At 38.2% G+C, this 15,446-nt stretch overlaps 1 protein-coding gene across 2 annotated transcripts in view; it reads right to left on the bottom strand.

Annotated features, from left to right (window-relative positions):
* Window positions 1–15,446, bottom strand: part of ZBTB48 (zinc finger and BTB domain containing 48) — an 823,012-nt gene that overhangs the window by 161,334 nt on the left and 646,232 nt on the right. For both annotated transcript variants that reach the window (XM_044056423.1, XM_044056424.1), the window contains one exon: window positions 9,718–9,872. In XM_044056423.1, coding sequence (XP_043912358.1) covers window positions 9,718–9,872 — 155 coding nt within the window. The remainder of the gene's footprint in view (window positions 1–9,717; window positions 9,873–15,446) is intronic.

Raw genomic sequence — 15,446 nt, 5'->3', positions numbered from 1 at the left:
CCCTAAGTAAAATTTGGAGAATCCCCATAGGCCCTTCAGACATAATCAGCTGTGGTTCCCCTCTACATCTGTACAAGATGTATGCACAGCCTCAATGGATGTGTGTGTAGGCAGCTCTGTGTCAGCCTCTAATTCAGCTGTGGCAGAGGGAATTGGTGCCAGCACCAGGCGGTCCTTGGATTCTTCATCCAGTTTAAGGGAAATGCCCGGTGGAAGCTGAGAGCAACAGGTTCAGTACGTGATTTTTTAGCTTTTTTTAACAGGTGGGCTGAACTTTGGGGCGGGTAGATTTCGCCATGGTACCCTGAGTCAATAACTTCAGATGCTGGTATTCCAGATAAATAGAAAGGAAGACAAATGGCTGTGGAGTTATCTTAGGGAGAAATGTCTGACAGATATCATACCAAGTATGGCTGTAAGTAGAACCTAAACAAAAAAGGCACTTCTTGGGTCTGTCTTTATGGGGAATCTGCCTCCCAGACTCACATTTCCCCTTCCTGGATGACATGAAAAATTACAAGGAGAAAAAAAAAAAAGAATGGGACCTCAATGGGGTCCTTATCTTTAGAAAGCATGTGAAAAGAACTAGCTTGGTGATCGGTGTACAGACTAAATTCAGAAGTAGTGTTTAGACTGGTGACAAAGACACTATGTAACAAACTATGTTTGAAAATACACAAACAAGACAGACTCAGACTGCATGTGGCAATTTCAATGGCATCACAGACTGCACAATAAAATAAAGGATACCAGACAGCATCACAGACTGCACAATAAAATAAAGGATACCAGACCCCATAATGTACACCTGGGATTTCTGACAGAGGCTAATGCCTCAGACTCTCTTAATGATATACACATACGTTACAGGTGGTACAATATCAACCACTGTAACCACAGTCTCCAAGAAAGTTAAATAATGTGGAGTACACATGCATAAAATATAGTGCATCCATCTTCAACCCCTTTTCCCATTTTTGCACATGGCGTCACCAATAATGACAATCGTCTAGAGCAAAGGTTTACACCGCCAGGTGGTTAGCCCTGCCGCTGAAGTTCATCTGTACCACACACACACACACACACACACACACACACACACACACACACACACACACACACACACACACACACACACACACACACACACACACACACACATACCTAGGGCCGATAAGTCAGTGGAGGTGAAATTCTCATCTAAAAGGCACAAAGTCCAAATGTATGTCATGTAGTGGGATGTGCTTGTATGCGTTTGTGAATACCCCCACATCTGTCAGGAGCCTTTTCTAAGGGTCGCTGTTGTCGTCAGCGATATCACCCCACTTAATAAGCCTGTTTCAGAAATAGTGCTATGGATGGAGGACTAACTGAATGTAGCTGGCACTTTTCAGCCTTCTGCAGAAGCTTTGGCTCCTTCTTTAACTGTGAGGTGTTGAAGATCCATGTCTCAAGAGCCAGTTTCTGTCACCAGAATAACATTCATCTTAATTCATCCTGACACCTGAATAACAATGCACCAGTTAATTTTCACAATCTGGGTGATGAGTTGACACAGCAGTTTTACACAGCTTTTTCTGGCTGATCCTGGCGAGCTAGGCACTTGCTGACAACTGTCAACCCTAAGGATTGTTCAGGGGTGGGTTCCAGTACCTCCACTCTGTGCAGGGTTCTCAGATTCTTTACAGGGACCAACAGTGGGGTAAAAGTTTTCTCCTCTCTCTCATATCAACTTACTACAGGTGATCTTACCAGAAACACAAAGCTCCAGACAATATACCTCTAAAGGTTACAAGGGCACACATATTTCTGAACCACAACAAAATCACAAACGCAGGAGGGGAGATCAAGTCACTTACATGTGTTTATTAGAAAATATAAAACACAAACATATTAAAGTTAAACATGCGTCAAATCATTTTCAGTTATTTTAATAAAAAAATAATGTACACTACAGAGCCAGTAACAAATGATGCTACTGTCTCATCTATAAAACATTATCAAGACAAACATATGTCCACATGGTGTGTATACTTACAGGGCTCCAAAAATTCATGTGTTATCAACATAACGGGAAAACACAAAATGGTATTTCAGATTAGAAAATGAAGAGACAGAGGTATTTAAGGAATGGGAAATTATTCAGGAGCTATTATAGAAGATGAAATTTCTTCTGAAAATACATCTAGGGAGTGGGATAAAATTAAAGTAGAGTTTAAAAACAGGGTGGAAATAACAGAAAGGGAGATATAGTTAAGAAGTAACAAGAATTATTTAGGGAGGGACTGACAAACGTAAAAGTACTGTAAAATAGGGGGAATCTCATAAAACAAGAAGAGGAGCAACTGCAGAATGCAAACAGAAAATACAGGATAACCTCGATAATATGCATGCATTTAGAAAGACTGCTGTCAAGCAATTGTTTTTTGATGATAACTCTAGAGCACAAAAACTCTTAGCACAACACCTCAGGGAAAAGAAAACAAAGGGCTGTCACCATGCTTAAAGAGCCTATAACAAGGAAGATAACAAGGGATCCTCTAGAAGTATTAGAAATATTTTGGAAATTCTATGAAAGTCTGTACAAAGCAGAGAAATATGGAAGTCAAGAAAAGTTACAAATTAAAATGGTTATGAAATAAATATACCATGGTTAGAGGTAGAGAAGGCTCAATTACTAACAGTTAGGACAGGAGGAGACAAGATAAAAATGGTGATGAATAACCAATCTACAGGAAAGTCCCCAGGAAAAGATGGTACTCTTATGGAAGTTTGGACGCTAGGAGGGAAAAAAATGATAAGATCTGGAAAGTTTTGTTTAACAGTATTTTAAGAGGAGGAGGAAATACTGACATCCTGGAAGAAAGCGGTGGTAGCTGTAATACCTAAAGACAGTAAAGATTCATCAGATCCAGCTTCATACAAGTCCATTTCAATACTAAACCATGAATATAAAGTGATTAGGTCTATAATGGCTAAAAAAAATGGCAAAAGTGATGCCAAAATTGACAGATCTGGATCAATGTGGTTTTGTGGAGGGAAGGCAAATATCTGACAACATTAACAGAACACTGGTGATTTAGAGGGGAGCAGAATGCAAGAAAATACCACTGCTGTTGGTGGGTCTTGGTGCAGAAAAAGGTATCTAACAGAGTAAACTGGGACTTTATGAGCAGAGCAATGGAAGCATTTGCATTCCTTGATAAAATTATAAGCTTGATTAGGAGGTGAAGATTAAAGTGGGTGGGGTCCTCTCTGGTAATCTCTGCTTGAGCAGAGAAACCAGGCAGGGGTGTCCTCCCCCCTTTATTTGCATTATATTTAGAGCCATTGGCAAAGAAAATAAGGGACTCAGAAATTCAAGGATATAACTGGCATGGTAGTCAAGCTGGCTCTATTTGCAGATGACATTATTTCATACCTGATGAAATTAGAAAAGGACATTACAGTGTTGTGGAATATACTGAGACAATTTCAAATCTTTTCAGGATACAAAATTAATGAAGCTAAAACAAACGCAATAGCAGTAAATTATGTACCCACATACCAGCTGATTCAGCAATATCCATACTTATGGGGACATGATAAAATTAAGTATATAGGAGTATGGATTAAAAGAAGAATTCCATCCCCACTTTGGTGATGTATTTAAAGCTCTGAAAGCCAAACTGGAGAATGTCCACTTGCAGCTAACTCATATGGATAAGGAATCATACTGTAGCAGTGACTCCTACAATGAGCACCTTTAAATACAGTTTTGAAGAAAGGAGGCAAAACATGAACGTGACAAACATTTGAGAGTACCTTCTGGGACTTCAGGCTTGAGTATCATGTTGACAATATCAGATTTATAAGAATGGTGGGGGCAGGGCCGGCCTTAGCTGAAATGGAGCCCTAGGCGAAGTAGTGATCCAGCGTCCCTTACGCCCTACCCACAACATACTCACGAAACAACCCTATTTGAGCCACACCCACAGGTATGTCACTCTCCAAGAAAGCCACTTCAATAATTTCCTTAAATCATTTAAATGCATAAGAAGAAAAAGATACCCTGTAATGTAGTTAAACTGCAACTACTTTTGTGTACTTATTTCCTACTTTAAATACCAGAACTGGATCATGGTCAAATAGGGCCCTAAGCAAGGTAACAGATCACCCCCCCAGAGCAACCCCTCTTGCAGCAACCCCTACCCTCCAGCAGCAGCCCCCTCCCTAGCCATCCCAGTGTTCCATTACTTGGCTATTTCTCACCAGTTGCCATACACACTGTTCTGCATACTGTTTTCTTATTTACTTCCACAATGTTTACAGATATTGAAATAAAATAACACAAACACAGATAGCCATTTGCTAAACAAACAATACAGTCTCGCAATGAACACACACTTAGCATGAACAGTAAACTTCTCTGCCCTTGAAATTCATACTCATTGAAACGGCAAAACTCACATTCATTAAAATACATGAAAACCCACATTCATAGAAAATGCATCTGACCAGTTGAGGATTACGTTTACCTTTGGAATGTTTTCAAAACAGACTACTTGCGCACACTTTTTAGGGCATTGAATACACATATTTGTTCTTTGATTCACCTTCCTGATTGTATTAAATTATATTCCTTGTATAATACAGCACCACTTGTTAGAATGGGTTTTAAATTTGTAGTCTTAAACATTCTTTTAATAACCAATGAAACAAAATGTATGAATCAATAACTACCCATTTCAGAAAATGTCAACCATAAAAGGCCACTCAAAACTTCTGTAATTAACCTTTATTTTCAAATCATGGGTTTGCTTTGTAATAATGGAGTCACATCTGTCCAAGGCAAGTTAGTTTTCCTGTTAATGATGTCCTATATTTGCCATGTTAATCTTTTTTATCTTGACAAAGAGTTAAATTTACCTACTATAAATAAAACACCCTGCTAAATGTTAATAATATAATAATCTGCTTACATTTTCTATGCACTTTGCAATTCTAGAGTAATATCTGAAAATTGTAGCAGGGAGCCCCATTTAAGCCTTCAAATGAACCTACAACTTAAATATGTTGTGCTCTCTTATGTAGTACAACAACCATGCCCCAATTATATATGAGAAGAAGCTGGTAATGACATATAACCACTTCTAGCTAACGTGGTATTTTCCACAAGCAAAAGGTGCACTTCTTGAAAAAGTAATACATTAGTGGAACATTACTGTAATCAACTATATATCCTTGACTGTTTTACTTGGGAGATCATTCAGTACATCACACTGTTTAAGTAACAGTAAAGCTTGGAAAATGTTGACCTAAGAATGATCAATTGAGTGTATGCAATAGTAATTAATCTATCTATTTATCTATATATCTAGCTATCTATGTTTATCTGTCTGGGCATGGCATTGTACAATACTGTACAATTTCAATATCAGCTTAAGTTGTAGTGAGATAACAAAATTCACATCATACAATGTCATTGACAAGATAATGTATACTACACAGGTATTGTAGAGATGAAATAAAATAAAGCATTACAGGGACAATGAACTATAGATGAAAAATAATAAAAGATAATTTATGTGTATGTATGTACATATATATAGATAGAGAAGTAGATAGACACACACACAAGAATGCAATATAGTATTTGCAATATGTCTACATAAATACAGCCTGGAGATCAGGCGATAAGTTTATGTGGAGATAAGAAGTAGAATTTTGGAGTTACACAATACTGGTTACAAAAACAAAGTAAAAAGCCAATAAATGCATAAGTAAAAGGTAAAAAGACAGAATAAAATCCTTATTATAGCCTAAGCATAAATATTACAAGTGTAATTAGCATTTGTGATAATCCTTATCTAGCTCAAAACAAGTTACAACAAGCAAGAACAACACACAAGACTCTAACAACAACAACAAAAAAAAGGCGAGAGAGAGAGATTGGCACAATTACAGTATGCTGGTGTTGCACTCCCAAGTCCCCTCACTTGGATTCCAGAAGCAACTCCCACCTCCCTGTCATTCTTAGCAAAATAAATACATACATACATACATACATAAATAAATAAAAAGAAAACAATAAATAAAATCTGTAGAATGCCAGTATGCTGGTACTGGCTTCCCAGTTCTCACACTGTGTACACCTAGCGCCTACTGAGAGCAGCCTGTTACTGCATTTCTCATCTTTTTGGGAAATGACTGTAAAATACCCCGCTGGCTGCAACAGAAAAATATCCAGCACTAAAAGATACCCTGCAGTACCTATTTCCAGGAAGAGACTTTTGCTCAACCAGTAAGCACTTACTAATAAAAACAAAGTCTAATAACTCAGCAGGTGACTCACTGTACTCTTAATTATGTATCTAAACTATGGAACACCATCCCAACATACCTAAAACAGACCATGAAGTTTTCCAGCTTCAAACCCTTACTAAAACACCTAAACCAAACATGGTCATACACATGCGCCTCACCTAGGTAACTTTGTTTTAATTTGTATGCTTGTACACTGTAACCCTTTATTACCTATATCCTTTTCTATATAGCAACCCTTTCTACCACTCTTCCTACTTAACATTAAAATCAAAAATGGCCAAGGGATGGGTGTTCATCCACCAAGCTCCAAACGTGGTAGCCTTCATTGTAGGTACATGAGAATTGATACTTGCATAAGAAAGGTGTGATGGTTTCTGCACTAACATTGCGGCATAGGTAACTTGTCTTCCACTCAGCAGAGGGGTTACATCTGCATAACAAAAAAAAATTGATGGAGCATGGACTATGGCTTCAGTGATCTGAGAACAACTGCCAGCCAGCAGGGATCAGATAAGCAAGCAGATCACAGAGGGCTGATGGCTGACATATATAGATATATATATACACACACACACACACACACACACACGTGTGTATGTATAATTATACATATATATATATATATATATATATATATATATATATATATAAAAATATCAGACTTTAAGTGGTTGCCCCATCTACTTCTGCCATTTTCAAGTCATAGAACAGCAATTTAATATGAAAAGTAAGAGAAATTGCAACTCCAGCGACAGCAAAAGGCAGTACAAAGGAGGACTATGAATAAAATGTATCACATAGTGTGAAAGGTACCATGATAGGGGAAACACCACACAAATTTAATGTCCCTCAAAGGATTTTTACTCCATATGTTTTCAAACCTAATCATAAGCTTCATCAAATGCATGGTACACTACATTATAAAACTATAGTATTCTATGTTGACATTTTCATTCTGATATGGTGTCCATTTTCAAGAGATGCACTGAAGTCAACAATTAGGAAATATATTTTAATGGCTTGCAACTCCCTTTTGACTGCCATGTACCATTAGCAGTTAGGAAATTATTCTATTTATCACAACTGATATTCTAAGGGTATTTCACCCAAATTTAAAGAAGTTATTGTTCCACTGTACTGTAGTCTAATTAAACCAATTATAGAGTACAATACCACCCTCTGTATGCCCCTGTCCTGACACTTCACACAGCTAGAAAGGGCTCAGTGTGCATCATAAACAAAAAGATCACTGGCTAAAGACCCTTAGCTACCATGACAGGTTTAAAGCCCATTATTTGCTATAAGTTTCTAAGAGAGTCTTATGTTTAGTTCAAAGTCTTGCATTCTGTATGATGAATGATCCACTTCTCTTTGTTGTCTTGCAGCTAAGCAACATACACAGCTTCACTAACACTAGAACTAAGAATTGAACTCTCCACCAACCTGTAAGAAAAACACACTGGAGCTATAGATATATTACCCAAAGTTTAAAACTACCCTTATATGTTACCCAGAGAGACACTCTCATCTCCTTCACGACTAACCTGGATGATTGGATGAACAACCACAAATTCATCACCAAATGTGCCTGCTCTGCCTTTATAAAGCAGGAGGTACATTATAAAAGCATGTATCTGCAAGGTACAAAAGCTTCTGTGACTTACTTGCCTTGTAATTGCTGTCTTCTTATTAAGCAATATGTATATAAAAAAGATAATGCAAAAACACTATCACTGTGCTTTTTCCTATATCTAGTGCTGTTTTGCCAGTATGGGAAATGGAATCATTGAAACTTCTGGCAGTGAAAATGAAATGCAGCAATAGAAACTACTCACCATAAACTTAAAATTGATGCCTAAGTGAAACACTATGAAACTGTAAAAGACATATAAATGTACCTCTTGATCTACACAGTAACAATACAGCAGCGATCAGCTACTCAAACCACTTCCTGGCTGTGTCTGTGTAATGCTGACATGACAACACCTGTTGGTCAAACCAGAGCAGCAAAGACTTGAGTGTATTAATTCTTGTAAAATTTAAGTCTGAAGCATTGTTATTACCAAGTTAATGCTCCAGACTTAGCAATTTGCACTAAAATAACAATTATTCATCAGCTGATGCTAAGAATGTAGCATCTGGTCTGTGGAAGAAGTTAGTAAACGTGATCGCGTAATACTCGTGGTTGCGGTAACGGCAACTCATTAAAACAATGTTTTCATGTTACATAAAATCATACATATCCACTATCCATATTTTTGCGTAACAGTCTTCATTTCAATACTTACTATGCTCCCCTTAAACATTTTTTCTGGTAAATAAATTTGGATTAAACAAATTAAAGGATGCCAGATAGAGTTTCAAAGTAGATTGACACTGTGGGTGGGAATAAACATGACGTAATTAAAGTGGGTGTCAATTTTCAGCACTGGGATTGTCCCTTTAAACCCTCTCTTCACTTAACTAATTAAGTTCCGCACATGACGGCAGAATTTTTTTTTTTTTTTTTTTACTTGTTGAAGCCAGCCTGATGCTATAAAAGTGGGAGGGCGCTTCCCCCTTCCCTTCGTCCTATGGTTTTGTTATTTCACTCAGAGACAGGGCGCCAAGAAGAATGCAAAAGAAAAAAAGTACATTACTTTAAATAAATAAATATATATATATATATATATATATATATATATATATATATATATATATATATATAAAATTCTGCCCTTTACGAGGCCGGTTTTACTGCGCCCTAGGTGGTCGCCTTGTTCGCCTATGCCTAAGGCTGGCCGTGGGTGGGGGATGGGGGCATAAACAGAAGATACAAAGTAAATGCAGTTCCCAGACAGGTTGGTGGATGACTGCAGCACTTCCCTGAAGAGTTCGCATGATTAACAACTCTAACAGAATTCAAGTAAGCTTTTGGTTGAAAGTATGACCTGAAACTTATCCAACGGGAAGGGAAACTGATGAATGGGTTGGCTTAGCAGCCCTTATTTGCTTTAAAACATTTTTTTATGAAGATTATGAGGTCATTTGATATATGCCAATATGTCTATGAAGGAAAAAAATACTCTGGCATGATGCAGCTGGTGTTTACACTCACTATGTAATGCAGTTACCTGAACACACTAAGAGTGATGACATTCTTCATTTTGTGCCACCATGTACTGGGACTGTCTGGGTAAGGTTGTTCATCTTCAGCTAGAGACAGAGATAATGTGTGAGGGACAAGAAGGAAAATACTATCCGTGCACAAAAAAACAAACCCTGAAATGAAAATTCACTTGCTCTAATAACAGCATCACCAGAAAGTAAACACAGTAACAAAGCTGAAAAATGGCCTCCCTTGCTCTGGTATTATTTTTACAATAGAAAGGACAGATGTGAGCCTTGTAAAATGTAAAGCAGTCTGCATACCTGTGCTTGGCTTTTATGTGCATTTGTAAACCATTACGACTTGAAGCACGGTGTCCACATTCTTCACATACAAACAATTTTTCTCCACGATGCTTAGAAGCTTCATGCAGACGGAGCTCTGTCCGAGATAAGTAGCACTTGGAACAGATAGAGCACTGAGGAAGAAAACAGTGAAGAAGAAAATCAACATTCTGTGCAGTAGTGAGTGAGGAAGGCCACCATTTTGTGCAACTAACAGTACAGTATTGCAGTGGCAGAAAAAAGGATGCTACATGAGCCAGTTTCCCTCTGTACTCCAGTTTAAGTGCAGATATATTCAAGATTAATTACCACAATATCCATCTTAACTATGGTGGGACAGAAATAATGTATGCCAGTTGAAACAGTAAAACTCTCTCTTATGGGTAACAGTTGATTTCTGAAGAAGATCCTCCTTGTTGGGGCCCATGGTCAAGACCATCTTCTCCATCAATCAGAATTTAGCTTTTTTTTTCTGGAGTGTGCATACTTGGTGGTGGGGATGACACAAGTAGTGACAACACATACTGATTGTATAAGTACATTAATCTCTGTGCCGACTGATTCAACAGTTTGCCTCCTTGCCATCAGCAAGCACCTACCTTCAAATCAATAAATATTTGGCAAACCGACTGTTAACAAGGGGTGGCGCAGTGGTGCAGTGAACAACACTATTGTCTCACAGCAAGAGGTTCTCTGGTTTGGTTCTGAATATCTTCCCACTATCTTCAGGAGTTTTCTCCAGTTCTTCTTACCCCAAACATATGCAGTAGGCAGACTGGTGACCCTAAACTGACCATAGATGTGTGCGTGCGAGTGTGCGTGTGCGTGTTAGAAAGACTTGGGAATCTTACCTCTCTTGCTTATTTGCCTAGTAAAATGTGGATAGCATTGGCTTCTCATGGGATCACTATAGGAGTTTGATGCGACTTGACAACAATGGATGGATGGATGGATGGATTTCTAACAAGTGATAGACAAATACATACTTGCCCAACCAATTAAAAATTCCAGCAGTCAATATCATTTAGAAGCACCCACCTGCAGGAAGATAGATGGAGAGTATTCCAGACCCATCAGAGACAGTCCTCTTGATATATCAACTGATAAAGTAAGAACATTAAAGTATGAATGAGCATGCTACTGCTTAACACTGAATACACTTCTTAATGGATCCTTGGCTCAGTTGATCGATCCTCAAGCAGTAAACCAGCTGGGCAACAAAACCAGCAATGTGGCACAGAGAGATGGAATATGGGTTCTGGTTAATGGCTGGATTGTTTAAAGTGCTTGCAAGGAGGATAAGGATGTCCATCCTGAAGGTGGGGTGGGGGGTGCTCAACTGTGATACATTGCTGAGGTTTGATTTCCACCGAAAAACAGTGAAATTCAATTCTGGTTTAACCAAACAATTCAAAAGAAAAAAATAAAACTAGTGAAGAAAAATCCACTTTAACAGTAGCAGAACTTCAGTAAGCACTTTTGTCTTAAAAGAGACTTCTTCAAACTGAAGTGAATACAATTACAAAACATTTAAATAACCAATTAAGTCACATGACAGGTTTGCTCAGTATTTTAACCCTTTGCGTTTCAGAAACAATGAACTCTTCCCTATTATTCAAGCCTGGAAAATGGCATGCATTTAATTTTACCTGCCACTTATATTCAAGCCATCCTAATTTGTCTTCAGGGTTAAAGCATAATTCCACATCTTTTGAAGCTTCTAAAACTAAGAACTTAAAATCAGCCTTACAGTTTCTAGATTTAAAATGCTTATTTAATGCATTCTTTTCGTCTCCTATAGAAATGTCATACTTATGTTCATACATTTTCTTGTTTAAGTCACGTGTTGTTCTTCCAATGTAATAACATTTACATGCTGTGCAGAATACTAAATATACCACAGATTTAGACTTGCAAGAGAATGTCTCATTAATATAAATTTTCATGTTGTTAATACCTGTCTCTCTTCGGTGTAGAGAAAATTGCACATGTTGCAACTGTAACATTTGATCATGCCTTTCCTTTTGTTCCTAACCTTGGGCAAATTAAACTTTTCTTGAAAAAAGTTCTTTAAAGCTTTTGGCCCTTCTTTGTGCAAAAAGAGGTTTATTACCGATAACTTCTGTAAAATTAGGAGCTCCTCTAAAAAGATTCCAGGTGGTTATTATATTTTTTATAACACTGGAATCCAAACTATTTGTTACAGGAATTCTAATTTTATGGTCATTAGTTCTGATTTTTTGCGTTTTAGATGTAGTTGCACTTCTTTGCTGTGTGACCATAGACTTAGTATTAAGAACCAAAGTCTGTGGATACCCCCTATTTTGTAAGTGGTCACAAAAATTATTGCTTTCTATTGCATAAGCCTCCTCACTAACAGTTAACTCACTGATTCTCATCAGTTGACCTTTGACTAAGTTTATTTTGGTTTTATAAGGATGCATACTACTAAAATGCAAATATGAATTGTTCTAAACTTCTTTTTTTGTAAATTTCGGTGGCAAGTCTATTCCCTACCTTAAAAACACACACATCTAAAAAATTAATAGAAACTTGGTTATACTAGTAAGTAAATTTCAAATAGCTACACACATTGTTTAAATGCATTGTAAAACTTTCCAAAGTAGTATCCGTTCCTCTCCAAACCAAAAACAGGTAATCAATAAAACGAAACATGGTGACTTTTTTGTCCATGTAGACACCACCAAGAATATGGGTGATTTCCCACCCATTCATGAATAAATTTTCGCAACTGGAGGCCATTGCTGCCCCCATAGCTACTCTTATTAGTTTGTCTAAAGAACTGATTGTTGAAGCTAAAGAAATTGTAACTCAAAATAATATCCAACAATCCCATCAATAGAGACACCATATTACTGGAAAACATTTTAGATCTCATCAGTTCTAACCTAACTGTGTCCATATCTTCTTTGTTCAGTATGACCGTATATAATGATTTGATGTCTAAAGTGACTAACGAGTTACTGTCTAAAATTTTGACAACTTTAAGTTTGTCGACAAAATCAAAAGTGTCTAATAGTTTTGTTCTTAACTACAACTTGCTGTAAGTGCTTGTCAAGATACATGGCCATACTCTCAGTTTTACTGTTAGTACTGGAAACTATTGGCCTTAAAGGAGGGCTATTCAAATCCTTATGAATTTTTGGTATTCCAAAAATTCGGCTGACTTTAGGGTTATCAATCATAAAATACTTTCTTGTAGCTTCTGTTATTCTTCCTGTGCAGAACCATTCTTCAACCATACAATTTATAAAATAATATTTTTTTTAACTTATCTAAAAGAAACTAAGTCATAAAAATCTTTGTCAGATAACTTAAGCATTTCAAACTCAATTTTCTCTCTCCATTATGACCAAAGCTCCCCCTTTGTCTGCTTTAAAAATGAGTATACTTTCATCATTCTTTAAAGCATGAAAAGCAGTCCTTTCTTCACAAGTCATATTATAATACCTGAAGGATGTTTTTTTATCAAGGGTTTGCAAAATTTGAACTTCATACATATTTAAAAATAAGTCTAATTCTTTCTTTAGAGGTGGATTATAAATACTAGGCTTCACAACTTGTTACTGATTAAACCTTGATTTTTGAAAATTAATTTAAAGTTTAGCTGCCTTACATAATCCCTGAAACTGTTGATAGTATCCATCTTGTTGGCTCGGTTGGAAGGAATAAAATTCCAACCTTTGCGAAAAGCCAAACATTCAATTGCAGTTAGGTCACGTTTAGATACATTATCTTAAAACATACAGGACCTAGGTCTTCCTTTTGAAGTTGTTTCTCCTCCAGTTTTTTGGATTCAGATTTTTAGCATAATACCCTTTGTTGGTGGTGGAAGTCACTTGAGCCCATGTTCTTGTTTGGCTGCTGTTTTGCTGATAAACAAAAATGGGCCAAAGCCTGTCTGGAGATTGTGGTTAAACAGAGATCCAAGTGGGTCTGCTAGGTCATGTTTCATGAGTTTGATGTGACTTGACAACACTGGATGGATGGATGGATGGATTACTAAAGTGATAAACAAATACATACTTGCCCAAGCAGTCAGTATCATATTTTAGAAGCACTCACCTGCAGGAAGATAGATGGAGAGCATTGCAGACCCATCAGAGACAGTCCTCTTGAGATATCAACTGATAAAGTAAGAACATTAAAGTATGAATGAGCATGCTACTCCCCTGAACATTGAATACACTTCTTAATGGATTCTTGGCTCAGCTGATCAATCTTCAAGCAGTAGACCAGCTGGGCACAAAACCAGCAATGTGGCATAGAGAGATAGAATATGGGTTCTGACTAATTGCTGGATTGTTTAAAGTGCTTGCAGGGAGGATATGAATGTCCATCCTGGGGGTGGGGAGTGCTCAATTGGAACACACTGCTGAGGCTTGATTTCACTGGTGGAGACCTAGGAAACAACTGTCTGATGCTACCTGAGGATAAGTGGAGAATTCTGCTGAAGGGCAGCTCAGTGCTGATGCCCATTGCATGGTCCAACCCTAGAGTATTAATAAGGGCAAGCAGTGTGGAGAAAATCAGGATAAAACATACTCTGGTAGCAGTGTAGCACTTTCCCAGAGTCCTCAAACATTTCAATGGCCTTGGACCTGGTTCAAGGATTGCCTGGTGAGGCTTAAGTGGGTCTGGTAATCTTTCTAGATGAGGAGAGGAACTAGAGCCAGGTGATGGTCAGCTGTGAAGAGCAAAAATGGGGGGGGGGTGCTGGGCAGAAGGAGACTGGTAACCACACTAGGACTAGCTGGAAAGCTATGCACTGAGTAACACCAAGGCAAAAAGTCCTAACTACAAAAGCCAAAACAAGAAAGGCTGCCTGTGAAGTGGTACAGAGGATCCCAGCTATGTGGTGACTAAGCCTATCAAGAATTAAACTACTGTTTCTGACAATGGGCAAAGTGCTCAGTGGTGCACTGGGAGCTATACCACCCCCTGGGTGAAGGAGACTAAAAGTCCCTCATTTTCCCCGATAGCGGGAGCAAACTGCAAACCAAACCCATCACCTATGCCGTCTGGCAGCAAGCCCCTATAAGAAGTAGTATTCTTGGGAGAAAGAATTTTCCTCATTCCAGCCAGTTCCTGTTTCTACTCAGAGAATGAGATGAAAATGACTTGGGAGGGCTAAAAACAAACTTTCCCTAAAATGAGGGTAGTAGTAAAAGACCACCAGTGGTAAATAGAAACTTCAAACCATTAACAGAAGGCAGCGATGCCAGAAATGGAACTCCCATTATTAACAGTCCTATGCTACAGGGTTACGTACCAGTGGGACACCACTGTTGTCATGCATGCTTGTTAAATTACAAGTTTGAGTCCTTCAGCGGATGACTTCTAGAGGGATGGGGACCCAGCTTGAATCAAGCAGGGCCAATATCTGGGTCCGTGCTGAGTTCCCATTACAACCCCTCCATGCAGGACATGAGGTAACACCTGCAACTCACCCCACAAATGCACACAAAATCCAGTAACAGGCACCCAGAACACCTGGAGGCCTAAACCCATGTAACCAAAAGGGTAACACATTCCATTTGCTCTCGAGGGTAACCACTCTTATCTGAATGAAAGAAGAAGCCTTTCATCAGCACTTAATTCCTCCTAATGGACCTCAGCAAGCCTGACTAGGCCCAGCAGATGGGGGTCCTAGCCAAGAGGCAAATAAGGAGCCAAGTCCCACCTAT

This window comes from Protopterus annectens, chromosome 14.part0 (assembly GCF_019279795.1).
Source record: "Protopterus annectens isolate FY-2018-M chromosome 14.part0, PAN1.0, whole genome shotgun sequence".
In the NCBI taxonomy this organism is placed as follows: domain Eukaryota; kingdom Metazoa; phylum Chordata; order Ceratodontiformes; family Protopteridae; genus Protopterus; species Protopterus annectens.
Note: the sequence above shows the minus strand (reverse complement) of the source record. Positions and strands in the feature narration are given on the sequence as shown.